At 46.1% G+C, this 17,513-nt stretch overlaps 1 protein-coding gene across 1 annotated transcript in view; it reads left to right on the top strand.

The window, feature by feature from the left end:
* cplane1 (ciliogenesis and planar polarity effector 1) overlaps window positions 1–17,513 on the top strand; it is a 248,313-nt gene that overhangs the window by 18,673 nt on the left and 212,127 nt on the right. Inside the window, exons 2-3 of the mRNA XM_069915448.1 lie at window positions 567–694; window positions 16,286–16,421. Coding sequence (XP_069771549.1) covers window positions 614–694; window positions 16,286–16,421 — 217 coding nt within the window. The 5' untranslated portion in view covers window positions 567–613. The remainder of the gene's footprint in view (window positions 1–566; window positions 695–16,285; window positions 16,422–17,513) is intronic.

Here is a 17,513-nt window from a genome sequence, read left to right as displayed (position 1 = left end):
CTGGAAATTAGAAGATAACTTGAGAATACAGCAATGGTATATAGAAATGAATAAATGTATTCCATTAGAAAAAATAACATAATTTAAGAAATAATATTACAATATTTGAACAAATATGGGAGCCATACATATTTCTCTAATAGAGAAAACCTACCGGGGACATCTACCACCTAAAATGACAGAAGGATAACGGAATGAAAAGAATTGACTCAGTGGAATTTCTTGTTTATTTTTATTGAGTGACAACATTGTTTGACGGGTTTAATGCATCTTATATTCTCAACTTTAAATGAATGGGAGGGGAGGTAGGGAGGGTGGGATGGGAAGAGGGAGGGGGGAGAGAAAACGACACTATATATTTGAAAAGGAAAATGTGGTTTATAGTGTGAAAAATAAAATAAAAAAAAAGTGGGGTAGTGTGTGGGGGTTGGTGGAGAGCCCGCGGGGGTGGGGACAGTGCAAGTGGGCACTGTCCTGCAGTCCCACAGTGCAAGTGGGCACTGTCCTGCAGTCCCACAGTGCGGGTGCCGGTGTTTGTGTGATATTGTGTGTGGTGTTGGTTTCAGGTCCAGCTGACGACACTCCTGACTGATGGAGCTTTGCCTCCCACATCATGAAGCTGAAACTCGAGGTGCTTCTGTCTGCCAGCATCAATCACAAGATACCATGGCCCCGACTCCACTGGATTGGGCAGGTCAGTCCACGGACACAGTCTCTCCCAGGCATATTCTTTCTTTGTTCACTTGCATAGACTGTTCAGCACTGGCTTATTGTCAGGTTTATTCTCAGAGTACATATATGACCACATATAAGCCTGAGATTTTTATTTCCTGCAGGCCAGGCAGAACAGTTGTGTAAAAAGATGTGTAAACAAAAGAGAGAAATATAAACAAGAAGGACATGCGATACAGAAAATAAATATTCAATAATAAATAACGAGCAGAATAAGAGGCCTTAATGAGACCCTGTTTGAGTTTGTCATTGAGGAGTCTGATGGTGGAGGGGGAGCAAATGTTCCTGAACCTGGTGGTGCGAGTCTTGTGGCACCGATACCTCTTTCCTGACGGCAGCAGTGAGAACAGAGCATGTGCTGGTTGGGGTGGATCCTTGATGATTACTGCTGCTCTCCAACGGCAACGTTCCCTGTAGATGTACCCAATAGTGGGGAGGGTTTTGCCTGTATGTCCTGGGATGTGTCCACTACCTTTTGGAGGGATTTGCACTCAGGGGTATTGGTGTCCCCATATGAGACCATAATGCACAGTCAGCACACTTTCCACCACACATCTGTAGAAATTTGCCAGGGTTTCCGATGTCATGCAGAACCTCTGCAAGCTCCTGATGAAGTAGAGGCGCCGACGTGCTTTCTTCACAATGGCATTAGTCCGTTGGGTCCAGGAAAGATCCTCCAAGATAGTGACTCCCAAGAATTTAAAGTTGCTCACCCTCTCCACCTCTGATCCCCCAATGATCAATGGATTGTACACCTCTGTCATTCTACGTCCACCCTAATTGCCCTCAAGATGGTGAGGTTGAGCTGCCATCTTGATCCACTGCAGTGCTTCCTCAATGGTTTTGGGGAAAGGGATCAGATTTAGACCCATTAACAATGAAATGCCATTGTTCTATTTCCAAGCTGGGATAAAGTGAACCTTGAAGGTGTCGTCATACACTTTATGTCCTTGTCCATGGAGAGAGAAGTTTAGGTTTGGATGGCAGTTCTAAGAAATATAAGAAATAAGGTTGATAATCTAGTTGTGCAGTTGGAAGTTGGCATGTATGACATTGCGGCCATCACTGAGCCGTGGCTGAAAGAAGACTACAGCTAGGAACTAACTATCTCTGGATAAACAGTGTATTAGAAGGACAGGAAGGTAGAGAGGGAGTTGGTTCTGCTGGTTTAAAATGGAATTCAATCTTTGGAGAGGGGAGACATTGGATCAGAAGATATAGAATCCCTGTGGGTAGAATGAAGCAACTGTAAGGGATGGGAGTTATATACAGGCCTCCAAACCATAGCCAGGATGGCTACAGACGGAGAGCGAAAAGGCATGCAAACAGGGCAATGTTGCATAAGTCATGGGCGATTTCAATATGAAGGTAGATTGGAGGAGAAACAGGTAGGTGCTGGATCCCACGGAAAGGAATTTATTGAAGGCCTTCAGGGTGACTCTTAAGAACAATTTGTGGCTGAACTGACAAAGGGAAATGACAATTTTGGATTGGGCATTGGGTACTAAACCAGAGTTGAGAAGGGAGATGAAGGGAAGAGAACTCTTTGGAGGCAGTAATCATAAAATGAAAGAATTCACCCTGCAGTTTGAGAGGGAGAAACTAAATCGGATGTGCCAGTAAACCAGTGGAATAAAGGGGATGAGAGAGATATGAGGGAGGAACTGGCAGAAGTGAATTGGAAAGTCACACTCGCAGGGAAGTCGGCAGGGCAACAATGGCTGGAGCTTCTGTGAGAAATAAGGAAGGTGCAGGACAGGGAAATTCCAAATAAGAAGAAATATTTGAATATAAAAATGACAACTGTGGCTGACAAGAGAAAGTAAAGGCAAAAGGCAGGGCAGACAGGAAGCAAAAATTAGTGGGAAGGTTACAGAAGGCAACTAAGAAAGTCACTAGGAAGGAAAAGATGAACTTTGAACGGAAGCAAGGAAATAATATCAAAATGCATACTAAAAGCTTTTTTTTAAGTTCACTCAGTAAAAAGAGGTGAGAGTAGACAATGGATCGATAGAAAATGACGCTGGAGAAATTGTAATGGGAGACAGGGAGAGGGCAGAAGATCCGAATGAGTATTTGGCCTCAGTCTTCACTGTGGAAAACATGAACAGTATATTGGATGTTGAAGGGTATTAGGGCAGAGCAATGAGTGCAGTCACGATCACCAGGGGGAAGGTGCTTGGGAAGCTGAAAGGTCTAAAGGTGGATAAGTCTCCCGGACCAGATGGATGACACCCTCAAGTTCTGAAAGAAGTAGCGAGAGATTGTGGAGGCATGAACATAGAACATTATAGCTCTGTACAGGCCCTTTGGCCCTCAATGTTGTGCCAACCTATTTATCCATAGCAAGAAAATCTAAACCCTACCTAGTAAACCTCTATTTTTCTTTCATTCATGTGGCTGTTTAAAAGTCTCTTAAATGTCCCTAATGTTTCAGCCTCCACCACCATCACTGGCAAGGTATTGTAGGCACCCAGGACTCTCTGTGTGTGTTTAAAAAAAAAAAAAAAAAAAAAAAATCTTACCTATGATGTCTCCCCTAAACTTCTCTCCCTTCACTTCTTAGGGATATCCCCTGCTGTTTGCTACATTCAACCTGGGGATACAGGTGCTGGCTGTTTACCTTCTATATTCCTCTCAGAATCTTCTAGACCTCTATGTCGTCTCCTCTCATTCTTCTTCCCTCCAAAGTGAAAAGTCCCAACTCTGCTAACCTTGCCTCATATGACATTTTCCAATTCTCCATCGCTTCCACATCCTTCTTGTAATTATATGATCAGAACTGAGCACAATACTTTAATATAGTCTCACCAGAGATTTGGAGAATTTCAACATGACCTCTCGACTCTTGAACTCAATCCCCTTATTAATGAAGTCAACTGTGGCCTTCTTAACTATCCTTTCAACCTGCACGGCGACCTTGAGAGATATATTGATTTGGACCTCAAGGTCCCTCTATTCCTCCACACTGTTCAGTTTCCAACCACTAACCTTATACTCACCCTTCTGGTTTGAATTTCCAAAATGCATCTCCTCATACTTATCTGGGTTGAACGCCATCTGCCACTTCTCTGCCCAACTCGGTTTCCTGTCTATATCCTCTTGTAACTAACAACAATCTTCAGGACTATCCACAACTCCTCCAACCTTTGTATCATTTGCAACCTTACTGACCCATCCTTCTGCTTCTTCATCTAGGTCATTTATAAAAATCACAAAGAGCAGGAGTCCCAGAACAAATCTCTGTGGGACTCCTTTAGTCACTGACCTCCAGACATAGTGCTTTCTGTCCACTACCACTCTCTGCTGTCTACATGAAAGCCAGTTTTTAATCTATACAGCCAAAGTTCCATGAATCCCATGCCTCATAACTTTCTGAATGAGTCTCTCACTGGGGACCTTGTCAAATAACTTGCTAAAATCCTTATAGATCACATCTACTGTCCTATCCTCATCAATGTGTTTTGTTACCTCCTCAAAAAACACAATTTGGCATGATCTTCTCTTCACAAAGACATGCTGACTATCCTTGAGTAGACTGTACTTCTCCAAATGATCATAGATCCTTTTGTTTATAATTCCCATGATTCTCCTTATAACATTTTTTAAACAAGGTGACCACATTTGCCATTCTCCAATCCTCCAGCCCCTCCTCTGTGGCCAAGGAAGTTGCAAAGATCTTAGTCCCTGCCCAGCTATCTCTTTCATCCCTTCCCACAGCAGCCTGGGGTATATCACATCTGGCCCCATGGACAGCAATCTTGATGGTTTTAAGAACATCCAACACTTCCTATTCCATAATCTTAACATGGTCCAGCACACAAGTCTGTTCTATTCCAAACTCACCTGATCAAGGTCCTTTTTTCTGGTGAATACTGAAGCAAAGAATTAATTTAGCATTAGTAGTGATCTTCCAAGAATCAAAAGATTCTGGCATGGTTGCAGAAGACTGGAAGATTGCAAAGGTTACTCCACTATTTTAAAAGGGAAGGAGGCAGGAGAAAGGAAATGATAGACCTGTTTACCTAACATCGGTGGTTGGTAAGTTGGAATGGATTGTCAAGGATGAGATTACGGAGTACCTGGAGGTGCATAACAGGATAGGCCCAAGTCAGCATGGGTTCCTTAAGGAAGAATTTTGCCTGATAAACCTACTGCTATTAATTGAGGAAACCATGAGCTCGCTAGACATACAGTGCCCTTCATAATGTTTGGGATAAAGACACTTTTTTCCTTTATTTGCTCTGCAATTTTAAATTTATAATTAAACGATTCACCTTTTATTAAAGTGCACATTCCAGATTTTACTCAAGGTTATTGTACACATTTTGGTTTGACCATGTAGAAATTAGGGCACTTTTTATACATAGTCCCCTCATTTCAGGGCACCCTAATGTTTGGGACATTTGGCTTCACAGGTATTTGTGAGTATATTCAATTGCTTCATTGGTGCAGGTATGAGAGAGCTGGGCTGGCTTCGAAGCCTTTGGAATCTGTAGTTGCCATTTTTCAACATGAGAACCATGAAAGTCAAAGAAGCCGTTATGAGGCTGAAAAACAGGAATAAAACAGTAAGAAATGTCGCCCGTTAGCTCTGTGGTTAGAACTGAGAGAGGAAAGAATATCTCGACTTTTGTAATTGAAGTGCCAGTTAATGAAGAAACCGAAGGCTGTGTAGTTAACCAGAAATCATGGCTTTTATTAGTAGAAACTTAGTAATACAATAAGGAATGATAATGGGCGCATACACAGTTCTACCCAAGGGGAGTGTCTTTAGTGGTAGAGATAATACACGTCCAATGTCAGGAGAGCAGACTAAGCCCAGCGAAAGACTGACAGCACGACACAGATTCATCACAGTCTCCCCCCAGCAGAAGTTGGGTTAATATTAAAAGAACAGCTTCTAAGGTAACAATGAAGTGAACAAGCAATTCTACTGTATGCATAACATAAAACGGTCAAATAAATGGCTTTGAGAATTTACTGACAGAGCCAAACCATGGCTAGCAACTATCAGAATATAATGAGATGTTTATGAATAGTGGAGACTCTTGGGTTGTTTTCGAACGTGAGAAGAACTCCTTATTGAAGAAGGTGGTGGTTTTGCAGGAGTGACAACCTTGGGAACTGGTGGTGTTGATACAGTTCCCTGGTTGGTAATGTGAGATGGCAGGACTTCTGGACCCTCTCCAGAATCACCTGCGTGAAGCTAGGGGTCACAGGCTGGGGTGGTGCATCCACCCTCTCAGGATCACTCTGAGTGGGGGCGTGCGGAAGGGGTGAGCCATACGGGGCCAGGTCTCTTAGGGGTACTGTGTCTGTGCTCCCGTCTGGAAATTTAATGTGGGCATAATTGGGATTAGTGTGCAGCAGTTGAACTGGCAGGACAAGAGGGTCTGTTTTGCACGTCCGAGCGTGTCTCTTCAGCAGCTCGGTTCCAGATTCAGATAGACAGGCTGGCCAGTCCATCACGGTCCCTGATTTTCTCGGAAAAGTCAACATATGTTCATGATTTCCAAATGGAATGTAGCGCCTCAGGCAGCATGTCCTGCCACCAAGTAGGGTAACCATGTGTCTTTAACGCAAGGTTGACAGTCTTCCAAACTGTGGCGTTAGCCCTTTCGACCTGCCCATTGCCCTGGGGGTTGTAGCTCGTGGTGCGGCTGGTGGCAATCCCCTTGCGTAACAGAGCTTGGCACAGCTCTGCGCTCATGAATGCTGAGCCCTTGTCTGTATGAATGTAGCTGGGAAAACCAAAAATACTGAAGATTCTGTCAAGTGCCTTAATGACAGAAGTCGTTGAGACATCAGGGCAGGGTATCGTGAAGGGAAACCTTGAATATTAGTTGATTACAGTAAGGAAAAACACATTTTTGTTGTTAGAAGGCAATGACCCTTTAAAATCTAAACTGATCCTTTCAAAAGGTCGGGTCGCTTTGATGAGAATGGACCCCGGAGCTTTAAAATACAGGGCAGCTTCTAGTCAGCTTTCTGACTTCTTCGAGGCAGTAAGGAAGGTTGTTAGCCCTTGTGTAGAGGAAGAATCTTGTGACCCTTTGGTGGCACAGTCTGCTATGGATCTCCTTTAGTCCTTCAAGCTGAGCACCGACCGGCAGCAGCTCGTGACAGTATGTCGGAGGGATCATTTAACTTGCCAGGTCTGTACTCAGGATCTCATAATTGTAAGTTGAGAGTTCTATTCGCCAGTGTGCCATCTTGTCATTTTTAATTTTACTTTTGTGATTAGTATCAAACATGTAAGCTACAAATTTCTGATCAGTGACCAGGGTGAATTTTCTACCAGTGAGAAAGTGTCTCCAGTAGTGAACAGCTTCAATGATAGCCTGGGCTTCTTTTTCAATGGCCGGATGTTTAAGTTCAAGTCCGTGTAATGTGCAGAAGAAAAATGCCACTGGTCTGCCCTTTTGACTAAGGGTTCCTGCTAAAGCACAATCTGAGGCATCGGTTTCTACTTGGACTTGGACATCCTCGTCGATGGTCGAGAGTGCAGCTTTGGCAATATCAGTTTTAATTCTCTCAAAAGCTTTCAGAGTTGCTGGAGAGAGAGGGAAAGATTTTGTGTCGAAACAGGGGGTGCGCTTTCGTAGCGTAGTCATTTGCAGTTGTAGGAAAAGAATCCCATACACCTCTTAAGGGCTTTTGTGAAATCTGGGGGTGGCAACTTCTTAAGGGAGGGCCATTCTTTCAGGATCGGGACGGATTTCGTCCTCATGAACAATGTAGCCCAGAATGGGTAGTTCTGTTGCATTGAAAACACATTTGCCCTCGTTAAATTTAAGGCTGAGTTTTTTGGCTATTGCTAAAAATTTTTTTAGGTTGTCGTCATGTTTGGTCTGGGTCTTCCCACAGATAGTGACATTATCCAGATAGGGAAACGTACCCTGTAACTCATACGCGCTAACGATTTTATTCATCTCCCTCTGAAACACTGACACACCATTAGTGACTCCAAAAAGTACCCTCCTAAACTGGTATAGCCTCCCATTAGCCTCGAATGCCGTATAGGGTCGTTCACATTTTTTATGGGAATTTGGTGGTAGTCTGCCTTAAGGTCAATAGTCGAGTACACTTTATATTGTGTTATCTGATTAACCATTTTGTTAATGCGAGGCAGGGGGTAGGTGGAAATACGAGCCCAGGTGGTAGTTAGTATAATGGTTAATTGTCTGGCTGTAGAGTGCAGCGGCGGCCCCGGCCCCGGTCGGGGCGAAGGGTAGGCGGCGGCGGCCCCGATCCGGGCAGGAGCAAGGGGGAGATGGCGGCCCCGGCCTCGGTCGAGTGAGGCAGGCGGAGGCCCCGGTCCGGGCAGAGAGTTGGAGGCGGCGGCCCCGGTCCGGGCACAGGGAGAGCAGCGGCGGCCCTGGCCCCGGTCCGGGCGAAGGGTAGACGGCGGCGGCCCCGATCCGGGCAGGAGCAAAGGGGAGACGGCGGCCTCGGTCGAGTGAGGCAGGCGGAGGCCCCGATCCGGGCAGAGAGTGGGAGGCGGCGGCCCCAGTCCGGGCACAGGGAGAGCTGCGGCGGCCTCGGCCCCGGTCCGGGCAGTATGGAATGACCTAGGAGGGGAGGCAGACCCCTCCAGCCCGGGTAAGAAACCTGCATAGGAGAAGGCCACTCCGATATAAAACCTACAACCCAAGGACCTCGCTGCCACGTCCCAGCTTGCTTGGCCACGGCACACGAACCATGGGTGTAAAGGGTGGAGCCAGTACTGCGCGCACTGCACTCCACCTAAAAGCTCCTTTGCGCAGGCCCGAGGACAGGTCCACGTCCTCCCCCTCCACGTCCTCCCCCTCCACGTCCTCCCCCTCAAAAGATGCTCACAAACTCAAGCTAGCATGCTGGAACTTCAGAACCATGCTAGACAAGGCTGACAGCCACCAACCTGAACGTCGGTCTGCCCTCATTGCACATGAACTCCTCAGACTTGACATCGACATAGCCACTCTCAGTGAAGTCCGCCTGGCAGATGTAGGCAGTTCCAAGAACGCGACGCGGGCTACACACTCTACTGGTCTGGCAAGCCTTCGGATGAATGACGCCTATCTGGTGTAGGCTTCATGGTCAAGAACTTCATTGCCTCCAAACTCTAAAACCTTCTGACAGGCCAATCGGACCGAATCATGTCCATGCGACTCCCCCTTCAAAACAAGTGTTGCATCACCCTCATCAGTGTCTATGCTCCAACCCTCCAGGCGGAACCAGCAGAAAAGGACAAGTTCTACACTGACCTGCGCAACCTCATCCAACGCAACCCTACAGCCGACAAGGTTGTCATCCTTGGCGACTTCAACGCTCGCGTCGGCAAAGACTCAGAAACCTGGCCAGGAATCCTGGGCAAGCATGGCATCGGCAAGTGCAACGACAATGGCGCCTCCTGTTGGAGCTCTGCGCAGAACAGCGGCTTGTCATTACAAACACCCTTTAGGACAGCCTTAAGACTACCTGGATGCATCCCCGATCCAAACACTGGCACCTCCTGGACGAGAAAGTGACAAACGAGATGTGCTCCACACCAGGGTCATGCCCAGCACGGAATGCCACACTGACCACCGGCTGGTTCGCTGCAAGCTCAACCTTCACTTCAAGCCAAAGCCCAGGAACAGTAAAGCCCCCAGAAAGAGGTTCAATGTTGGAAACCTGCAGTCAGACGAAGCGAGAGGAAACTTCCAGGCAAACCTCAAAGCAAAGCTCGACGATGCAACCCGCCTCACGGTCCCATCCCCTGAAACTCTCTGGGATCAGTTGAAGACTACCATACTGCAATCCACTGAAGAGGTACTGGGCTTCTCCTCCAGGAAAAACAAGGACTGGTTTGACGAAAACAGCCAGGAAATCCAGGAGCTGCTGGCAAAGAAGCGAGCTGCCCACCAGGCTCACCTTACAAAGCTGTCCTGTCCAGAGAAGAAACAAGCCTTCCGTTGCGCATGCAGCCATCTTCAGCGCAAACTCCGGGAGATCCAAAATGAGTGGTGGACTAGCCTCGCCAAACGAACCCAGCTCAGCGCGGACATTGGCGACTTCAGGGGTTTCTACGGCCCCTCACCCCAAGTGTACGGCCCCTCACCCCAAGTCCAAAGCCCGCTGCGCAGCTCAGACGGCAAAGTCCTCCTCAGCGACAAGATCTCCATCCTCAACCGATGGTCAGAACACTTCCAATCTCTTTTCAGTGCCAACCGCTCAGTCCAAGATTCCGCCCTGCTCCAGCTCCCTCAACAGCCCTTAAGGCTAGAGCTGAATGAGGTCCTCACCCAGGATGAGACATATAAGGCAATCGAACAACTGAAAAGTGGCAAAGCAGTAGGTATGGATGGAATCCCCCCCAGAGGTCTGGAAGGCTGGCGGCAAAACTCTGCATGCCAAACTGCATGAGTTTTTCAAGCTTTGTTGGGACCAAGGAAAACTGCCTCAGGACCTTCGTGATGCCACCATCATCACCCTGTACAAAAACAAAGGCGAGAAATCAGACTGCTCAAACTACAGGGGAATCACGCTGCTCTCCATTGCAGGCAAAATCTTCGCTAGGATTCTACTAAATAGAATAATACCTAGTGTCGCCGAGAATATTCTCCCAGAATCACAGTGAGCTTTCGCGCAAACAGAGGAACTACTGACATGGTCTTTGCCCTCAGACAGCTCCAAGAAAAGTGCAGAGAACAAAACAAAGGACTCTACATCACCTTTGTTGACCTCACCAAAGCCTTCGACACCATGAGCAGGAAAGGGCTTTGGCAAATACTAGAGCGCATCGGATGTCCCCCAAAGTTCCTCAACATGATTATCCAACTGCACGAAAACCAACAAGGTCGGGTCAGATACAGCAATGAGCTCTCTGAACCCTTCTCCATTAACAATGGCGTGAAGCAAGGCTGTGTTCTCGCACCAACCCTCTTTTCAATCTTCTTCAGCATGATGCTGAACCAAGCCATGAAAGACCTCAACAATGAAGACGCTGTTGACATCCGGTACCGCACGGATGGCAGTCTCTTCAATCTGAGACGCCTGCAAGCTCACACCAAGACACAAGAGAAACTTGTCCGTGAACTACTCTTTGCAGACGATGCCGCTTTAGTTGCCCATTCAGAGCCAGCTCTTCAGCGCTTGACGTCCTGCTTTGCGGAAACTGCCAAAATGTTTGGCCTGGAGGTCAGCCTGAAGAAAACTGAGGTCCTCCATCAGCCAGCTCCCCACCATGACTACCAGCCCCCCCACATCTCCATCGGGCACACAAAACTCAAAACGGTCAACCAGTTTACCTATCTCGGCTGCACCATTTCATCAGATGCAAGGATCGACAATGAGATAGACAACAGACTCGCCAAGGCAAATAGCGCCTTTGGAAGACTACACAAAAGAGTCTGGAAAAACAACCAACTGAAAAACCTCACAAAGATAAGCGTATACAGAGCCGTTGTCATACCCACACTCCTGTTCGGCTCTGAATCATGGGTCCTCTACCGGCATCACCTACGGCTCCTAGAACGCTTCCACCAGTGTTGTCTCCGCTCCATCCTCAACATCCATTGGAGCGCTTTCATCCCTAACGTCGAAGTACTCGAGATGGCAGAGGTCGACAGCATCGAGTCCACGGTGCTGAAGATCCAGCTGCGCTGGGTGGGTCATGTCTCCAGAATGGAGGACCATCGCCTTCCCAAGATCGTGTTATATGGCGAGCTCTCCACTGGCCACCGTGACAGAGGTGCACCAAAGAAGAGGTACAAGGACTGCCTAAAGAAATCTCTTGGTGCCTGCCACATTGACCACCGCCAGTGGGCTGATATCGCCTCAAACCGTGCATCTTGGTGCCTCACAGTTTGGCGGGCAGCAACCTCCTTTGAAGAAGACCGCAGAGCCCACCTCACTGACAAAAGGCAAAGGAGGAAAAACCCAACACCCAACCCCAACCAACCAATTTTCCCCTGCAGCCGCTGCAACCGTGTCTGCCTGTCCCGCATCGGACTTGTCAGCCACAAACGAGCCTGCAGCTGACGTGGACTTTTACCCCCTCCATAAATCTTCGCCCGCGAAGCCAAGCCAAAGAAAGAGTCAACAGCCAGTTGTTTCTTAGTGTGATTTTTCACCACTACCACCTAGGCTCGCCATGGACTCCTGCTGGGTTCAATCACCCCCTCTTTAAGTAGTCTCTGAGTCTCAGCCTTAATAAACTCACGGTCCTCTTTGCTGTAAGATCGGCTCTTAGAGGCAATCGGTCGACACTCATCACAGTAACTCCATCTGGTTTATATGAGTATAATGTGTTACCTTTTGGCATGAAAATGCCCCTGCAACATTCCAAAGGATGATTAACACATACAGATGCTTATATTAATGACTTGGTCACAAAAAGTGACACATGGGAAGAACATCTAAGGGAATTGGACAAATTGTTTGCAAGATATCCAAAGTAAACTTAACTGTTAATTTAGCAAAAAGTCAATTTGCAAATGCCACTGTAACAGACTTGGGTCATGTAGTTGGCCATGGCAAAGTTGTACCTATTCAAGCTAAGGTGAATGCAATTTCTGAGTTTCCTATTCCCAATGGCAAGAAAGCAGTGAGAAGGTTTTTACGAATGGCAGGATATTATCGGAAGTTTTGCAGAAATTTTGCTGAGGTTGCTCTTCCTTTAACCAACCTTTTGAAGAAAGAGGAGAAATTTGGGTGGACTAAAGAGTGTCAGACAGCTTTAGAAAATTTAAAGGAGATGCTATGCCATTGCCCTGTGTTAAAATCTCCTGATTTTGACAAACCATTTGCTTTAGCAGTGGATGCTAATGGAACCTTTACCAAACCTAAGGATTACCAAAATCATCTGTTTGGAATATCATTAAGAAGAAAGAGCAAACTACCCAATAATTGCAAAGGGACTGGTATTTGAAGAAAGACCTCCACTGCTGATGTCCCCAGATCTATGTCCAACAGATCAGAAACACTCTTCAGGAGGCAGGTGTGGGGGTGTCGATGACTACTGTCTGCAGAAGAGTTCATGAACAGGAATACAGAGACTACACTGTGAGATGCAAACCACTAGTTAGCCACAGAAAGGATGGTCAGATTAGAGTTTGCCAAGAAATATTTAAAAGATGCTGTAGATTTCTGTAAAAAGGCCTTGTGGACAGATGAGACCAAGATTAACCTGTATTCGAGTGATGGCAGGAACAAAGTGTGGAGACATGGTTTTCATCTTGCAGTGTAGCCTCTTAATTTTTTTTCATGAAACCTTCTGTGGACATTAGTCACTGACACATCCATACTTGCCTCCTAATCTGATCTGTTTGACAAATATTTGTGGATTTTTCTTCATTGTTATCAGCAGTGGAGAACTTCCTGGGATTTCCAGTCCCTTTGTGATTACTGAGCTCACCAGTATGCCCTTTTTTCTTTATGATCTTCCAAACTGTCGATTTTGTTAATCTTAAGGTTTGGGTGATGTCTCTTCTGTTTTATTCTTGGCATGGTTGGCCGCACGGTGGGTGTAGCGGTTAGTGTAACGGCTTTACAGCACCAGGCAATCGGACCGAACCGGGGTTCAAATCCCGCGCTGTCTGTAAGGTGTTTGCACGTTCTCCAAGTGTCTGCATTGGCTTTCTGTGGGGTGGGGGGTGATCTGGTTTCCTCCCATTGTTCAAAATGTATCCAGGGTGTAGGTTAATGGGGTATGAATTGGGTGGCATGGACTCGTGGGCTGAAATGGCCTATTACCGTGCTATATGTCTAAATTTAAACTCTGGTCCTCGTTGAAACATTTCAACTACAGACTCCAAAGGTAATTAAAAGCTGAGAAGCAAGCCTAGCTCTTTTATACCTACACGAATGAAACAATTCAACATACCCGTGTTCGCCCAAACAGACATTATGGTGCCCTGAAATGAGGGAACTATGTATGAAAAGTGATAAAATTTCTACATGGTCAATCAAAAATGTCTACAAATAACCTTGAATAAAATCTGGAATGTGGACTTTAATCGCATGTGAATTGTTTGATTACAAATTTAAAACTGTGGAGCACAGGGACAAATAAAGGAAAAAATGTATTTGTCCCAAACATTATGGAGGATGCAATGGATGTTGTATATTTGGATTTTCAAAAGATCTTTGCTAAGGTGCCACACTTGAGGCTACTTAATGCGATCAGAGCTTGTCCAATTACAGGAAAGATATTCGCATGAGTAGAGCATTGACTAATTGGCATGAAATAGAGAGTGGGTTGGCTTCCGGTTATCAGTGGTGTACCACAGGGGTTGGTGTTGTGGCCACTTATTATGTTGTAAATTATTTGGATTGCAGAATAAATAGCTTTGAGGCTAAGTTTGCAAATGATACAAAGATAAGTGGAGAGGCAGGTAGTGAGGAGGAAATGGAGAGGCTGCAGAGAGACTTAGATTAGGAGAATGCACAAAGAGGTGGCAGATTAAATCCATGGTTGGAAAGTGTACAATCATGCACTTTGGTAGAAGGGATAAAAGGGCCGACTATTATTTGGATAGGGAGAAAGTTCAAAATTCAGAGGTGCAAAGGAACTTGGGATACTCGTGCAGGGACCCCTAAAGGTTGACCCCCCAGGATGAGTACTGACCCACTCACCACTGGGTGAAGAAGGTGAATGCAATGTTGGCATAATATCTAGAAAGATAGGATAGAAGAGCAGGGATGGGGAGACTTTATAAGGCCCTGGTGAGGCCTCCCTTGGAGTACGGGGTGCAGTTTTGTGCGAGATTGGCATATGAGGAACATTTGATGGCACTTGACTGGACTCCTTGGAATTCAGAAGAATGAAGGGGGGACCTCGTAGAAGCAATTTGAATGTTCAGAGGCCTGGACAGAGTAGGGGTGGCAGTTGTTTGCCACAGTAGGGGAGTCTAGGACAAGATGGCACAACTTGAGGGGGAACATGAGGGGGAACTTCTTTACTCAGAGAGTGGTAGCCATGTGGAATGAGCTTCCGGGAGAAATAGTGGCGGCGGAGTCAATTGTATTATTTAAGAAAAGGTCGGACAGGTATATGGATGAGAAGAAGATGGAGGGTTATGGGCATTGTGCAGGGAGGTGGGACTAGAGAGGGGTGTTTGGTTCGGTGCGGACTAGAAGGGCCTAATGACCTATTTCCGTGCTGTAATTGTTATGTTATATGTTATGTTAACTTCAAGATAGAAGGGTGCCATTTAAAACAGGAATGTGGAGGAATTTCTTTAGCCAGAGACTGGTGAATTTCTGGAATTTGCTACCACAGGTGACTGGAGGCCTGGTCATTGGGAGTATGTAAAACAGAGATTGATAGGTATCTGAATGGTCAGGGTATCAAAGGCAGGGGTTTGGGCTGAGTTGGAGAATTGATCAGCGCATGATGGGATGGCAGAATGTCATTGATGGGCCAAATGGCCTGCTTCTGTCTCTATATCTTATGGTCTGAGTAGCCTGTGTGAGTAACTGCCATGTAGATGGTACATATTACAGTCACTATGTTGGCGGTGGAGATTATCATCTGGAGAACCCTTACGTTGAACGTTCAGGGTGGTGATGGCGTGGTGTTAAAATGAGTTGCTTTGACCCAGTGGTGCCAAGCCTCTGGAGAGTTACTGCAGCTACACTCATCCAAGCAGGTGGAGGTGATTTCATCACACTCCTGATTTAGTCCTGGAGCTGTGCAGCACAGCACAGAAACAGACCCTTCAGCTCATTTCATCCCTCCTGACCAAGATGGCTTCTACATCAATCCCATTTGCTTGCATTAGATCCATATCCTGATCCCCTTTCCCTAATCATACCCAAAAGCCTTTGAAACATTTATAGAAGACCACTCTTCAGTTTCCTATATTCAAGGGAGTATTTACCCATTCAATCCAATCCTTTTTATAATGACAGCCCTCCATTCTGGGAAACATCCTGGTGAACTTGTTCTAAGCTCTTTCTGATTCTCCTGCATCCTTTTTATTGCATGTGACCAGAACCTTGCACAATATTCCAAATATGGCCTAACCAATATTTTGTCCAGCTGTAACATGATAACCCAACACAAAAATATTTAAAGTAGACCTGAGAGGTATGTTTTTAACACAGGACAGTGGATATATGGAACAGCAGCCCAAGTAAGTGGTAGAGGTGGGGGACATTTTCACTGTTCGAAAGACATTTGGAAAGGGAAAGTTTGGAGGGATATTGATCAGATTCTGCATCTGGAAGGGACATTGGAAGGGGTATCTCTCCTCCTTTCTTTCTCTCTCTTTCTCGTTCTCTCTCTTTCTATCTTGCACACTCTCTTGTCCTATGGATGCTGCGTGACCTCCCGAGTTTCTCCAGGATGCTTGTCTTTTGCCCTCTATGGACTTACCCGTTTAACTGCCTCTCTCACACACTGTGTCTCACAACCTCTATGTGTCTTTGCCTTTGGAGTTCTATCTATTTGATCTATGCATTTGACTTCTGCTGTGATCAATTTCTCTACACTCTGTTTCAATGAGATGGATCTATTGGCCGGAGAGTCTGGGCGCAATGGCCATATGTTTTACAGTTGCTGCCAAATATGATTTCCCCACAGGAGAAGGAGGCGATTCTGTTGTATGATGACCAGCGACTGAGTTTGCTCACCCTATCAACAGGCAGGACACAGAAGAAGATCCCAAAACTGCAGCCACTGCTGAAGAATGTTCTAAGCGTGGTCACCTCTGCCAATGGTATTTGTCAGGAGGGTCTGGGCCCAATAGTAGTTCAAGTCAGGGCACGTTTGTTTCTTTGTCTCCATGTTGAACGATCCAGATGAGTGATAGCTGCTGAGTATTTGTTTGCTGGGAATCATTCTTCCTGTTGAAGCATTGGGACAGAGTCCTTGGAATCTGCACCCTGATAGTTTTATCACTGTGTGACCTTTCCTCATCAATTCTTTCCTCTTCTTCCATTATTCCATCGGATATTGGAGCAGAAGTAGGCAGTTTGGCCTGTCAAGTCTGCTCAGCCATTCCATCATGAGCTGATCCATTCTCTCATTCAACCCCACTTCCCTGCCTTCTCCCCATAATCTTTGGTACCCTGACTATTCAGATCCCTATCAATCTCTGCCTTAAATGCACCCAATCACTCCGTGGCAGAAGATTCCAGAGGTTCACCACTCTCTGGCAGAAAAAATTCCTCCACATCTCTGTTATAAATGGGTGCCCTTCAATCCTGAAGATGGGCCTTCTTGTCCTTGACTCTCCCACCGTGGGAGATAATTTTGCCACATCTACTCTGTCTAGGGCTTTCAATATTAAAAATGTTTCCATGAGGTCCCCCCTGATTCTTCTGAACTCCAAGGGGTACAGTCCAAGAACCATCAAACGTTCCTCATATGATAATCCCTACATTGCAGGAATCATTCTTGATAATCTCTAAACCCTCTCCAATGCCAACACATCCTTTCTTAAATAAGGTGCCCAAAACTGTCCCCGTACTCCAAGGGAGGCCTCACCAGTGCCTTATAAAGCCTCAACATCCCATCCCTGCTCTTGTATCCTGTTCCTTAGATATGACGCCAACATTGCATTCACCTTCTTCTATATAGATAGTATAGACAAGAATTAATAAGGGAAGGTAATGGAATAGAGGGAATAAGGAGGGAACTGAAAGAGTGACCTTTGTTACATATGAAAAGTGAAATCTTTTCTGGGGGGGGCTGGGTGGGGGGGAGTTGCGGTCACTGCAAAATCAGTTGACGCTTGCGAGTGAATTCGCAAACCCAAATGGAGAGGGGAGATGTGGTTGTCCGACAAGGGATAAAGGACAACTCAGGA

Source organism: Narcine bancroftii, chromosome 1 (genome assembly GCF_036971445.1).
Source record: "Narcine bancroftii isolate sNarBan1 chromosome 1, sNarBan1.hap1, whole genome shotgun sequence".
NCBI classification, from domain to species: domain Eukaryota; kingdom Metazoa; phylum Chordata; class Chondrichthyes; order Torpediniformes; family Narcinidae; genus Narcine; species Narcine bancroftii.
Note: the sequence above shows the minus strand (reverse complement) of the source record. Positions and strands in the feature narration are given on the sequence as shown.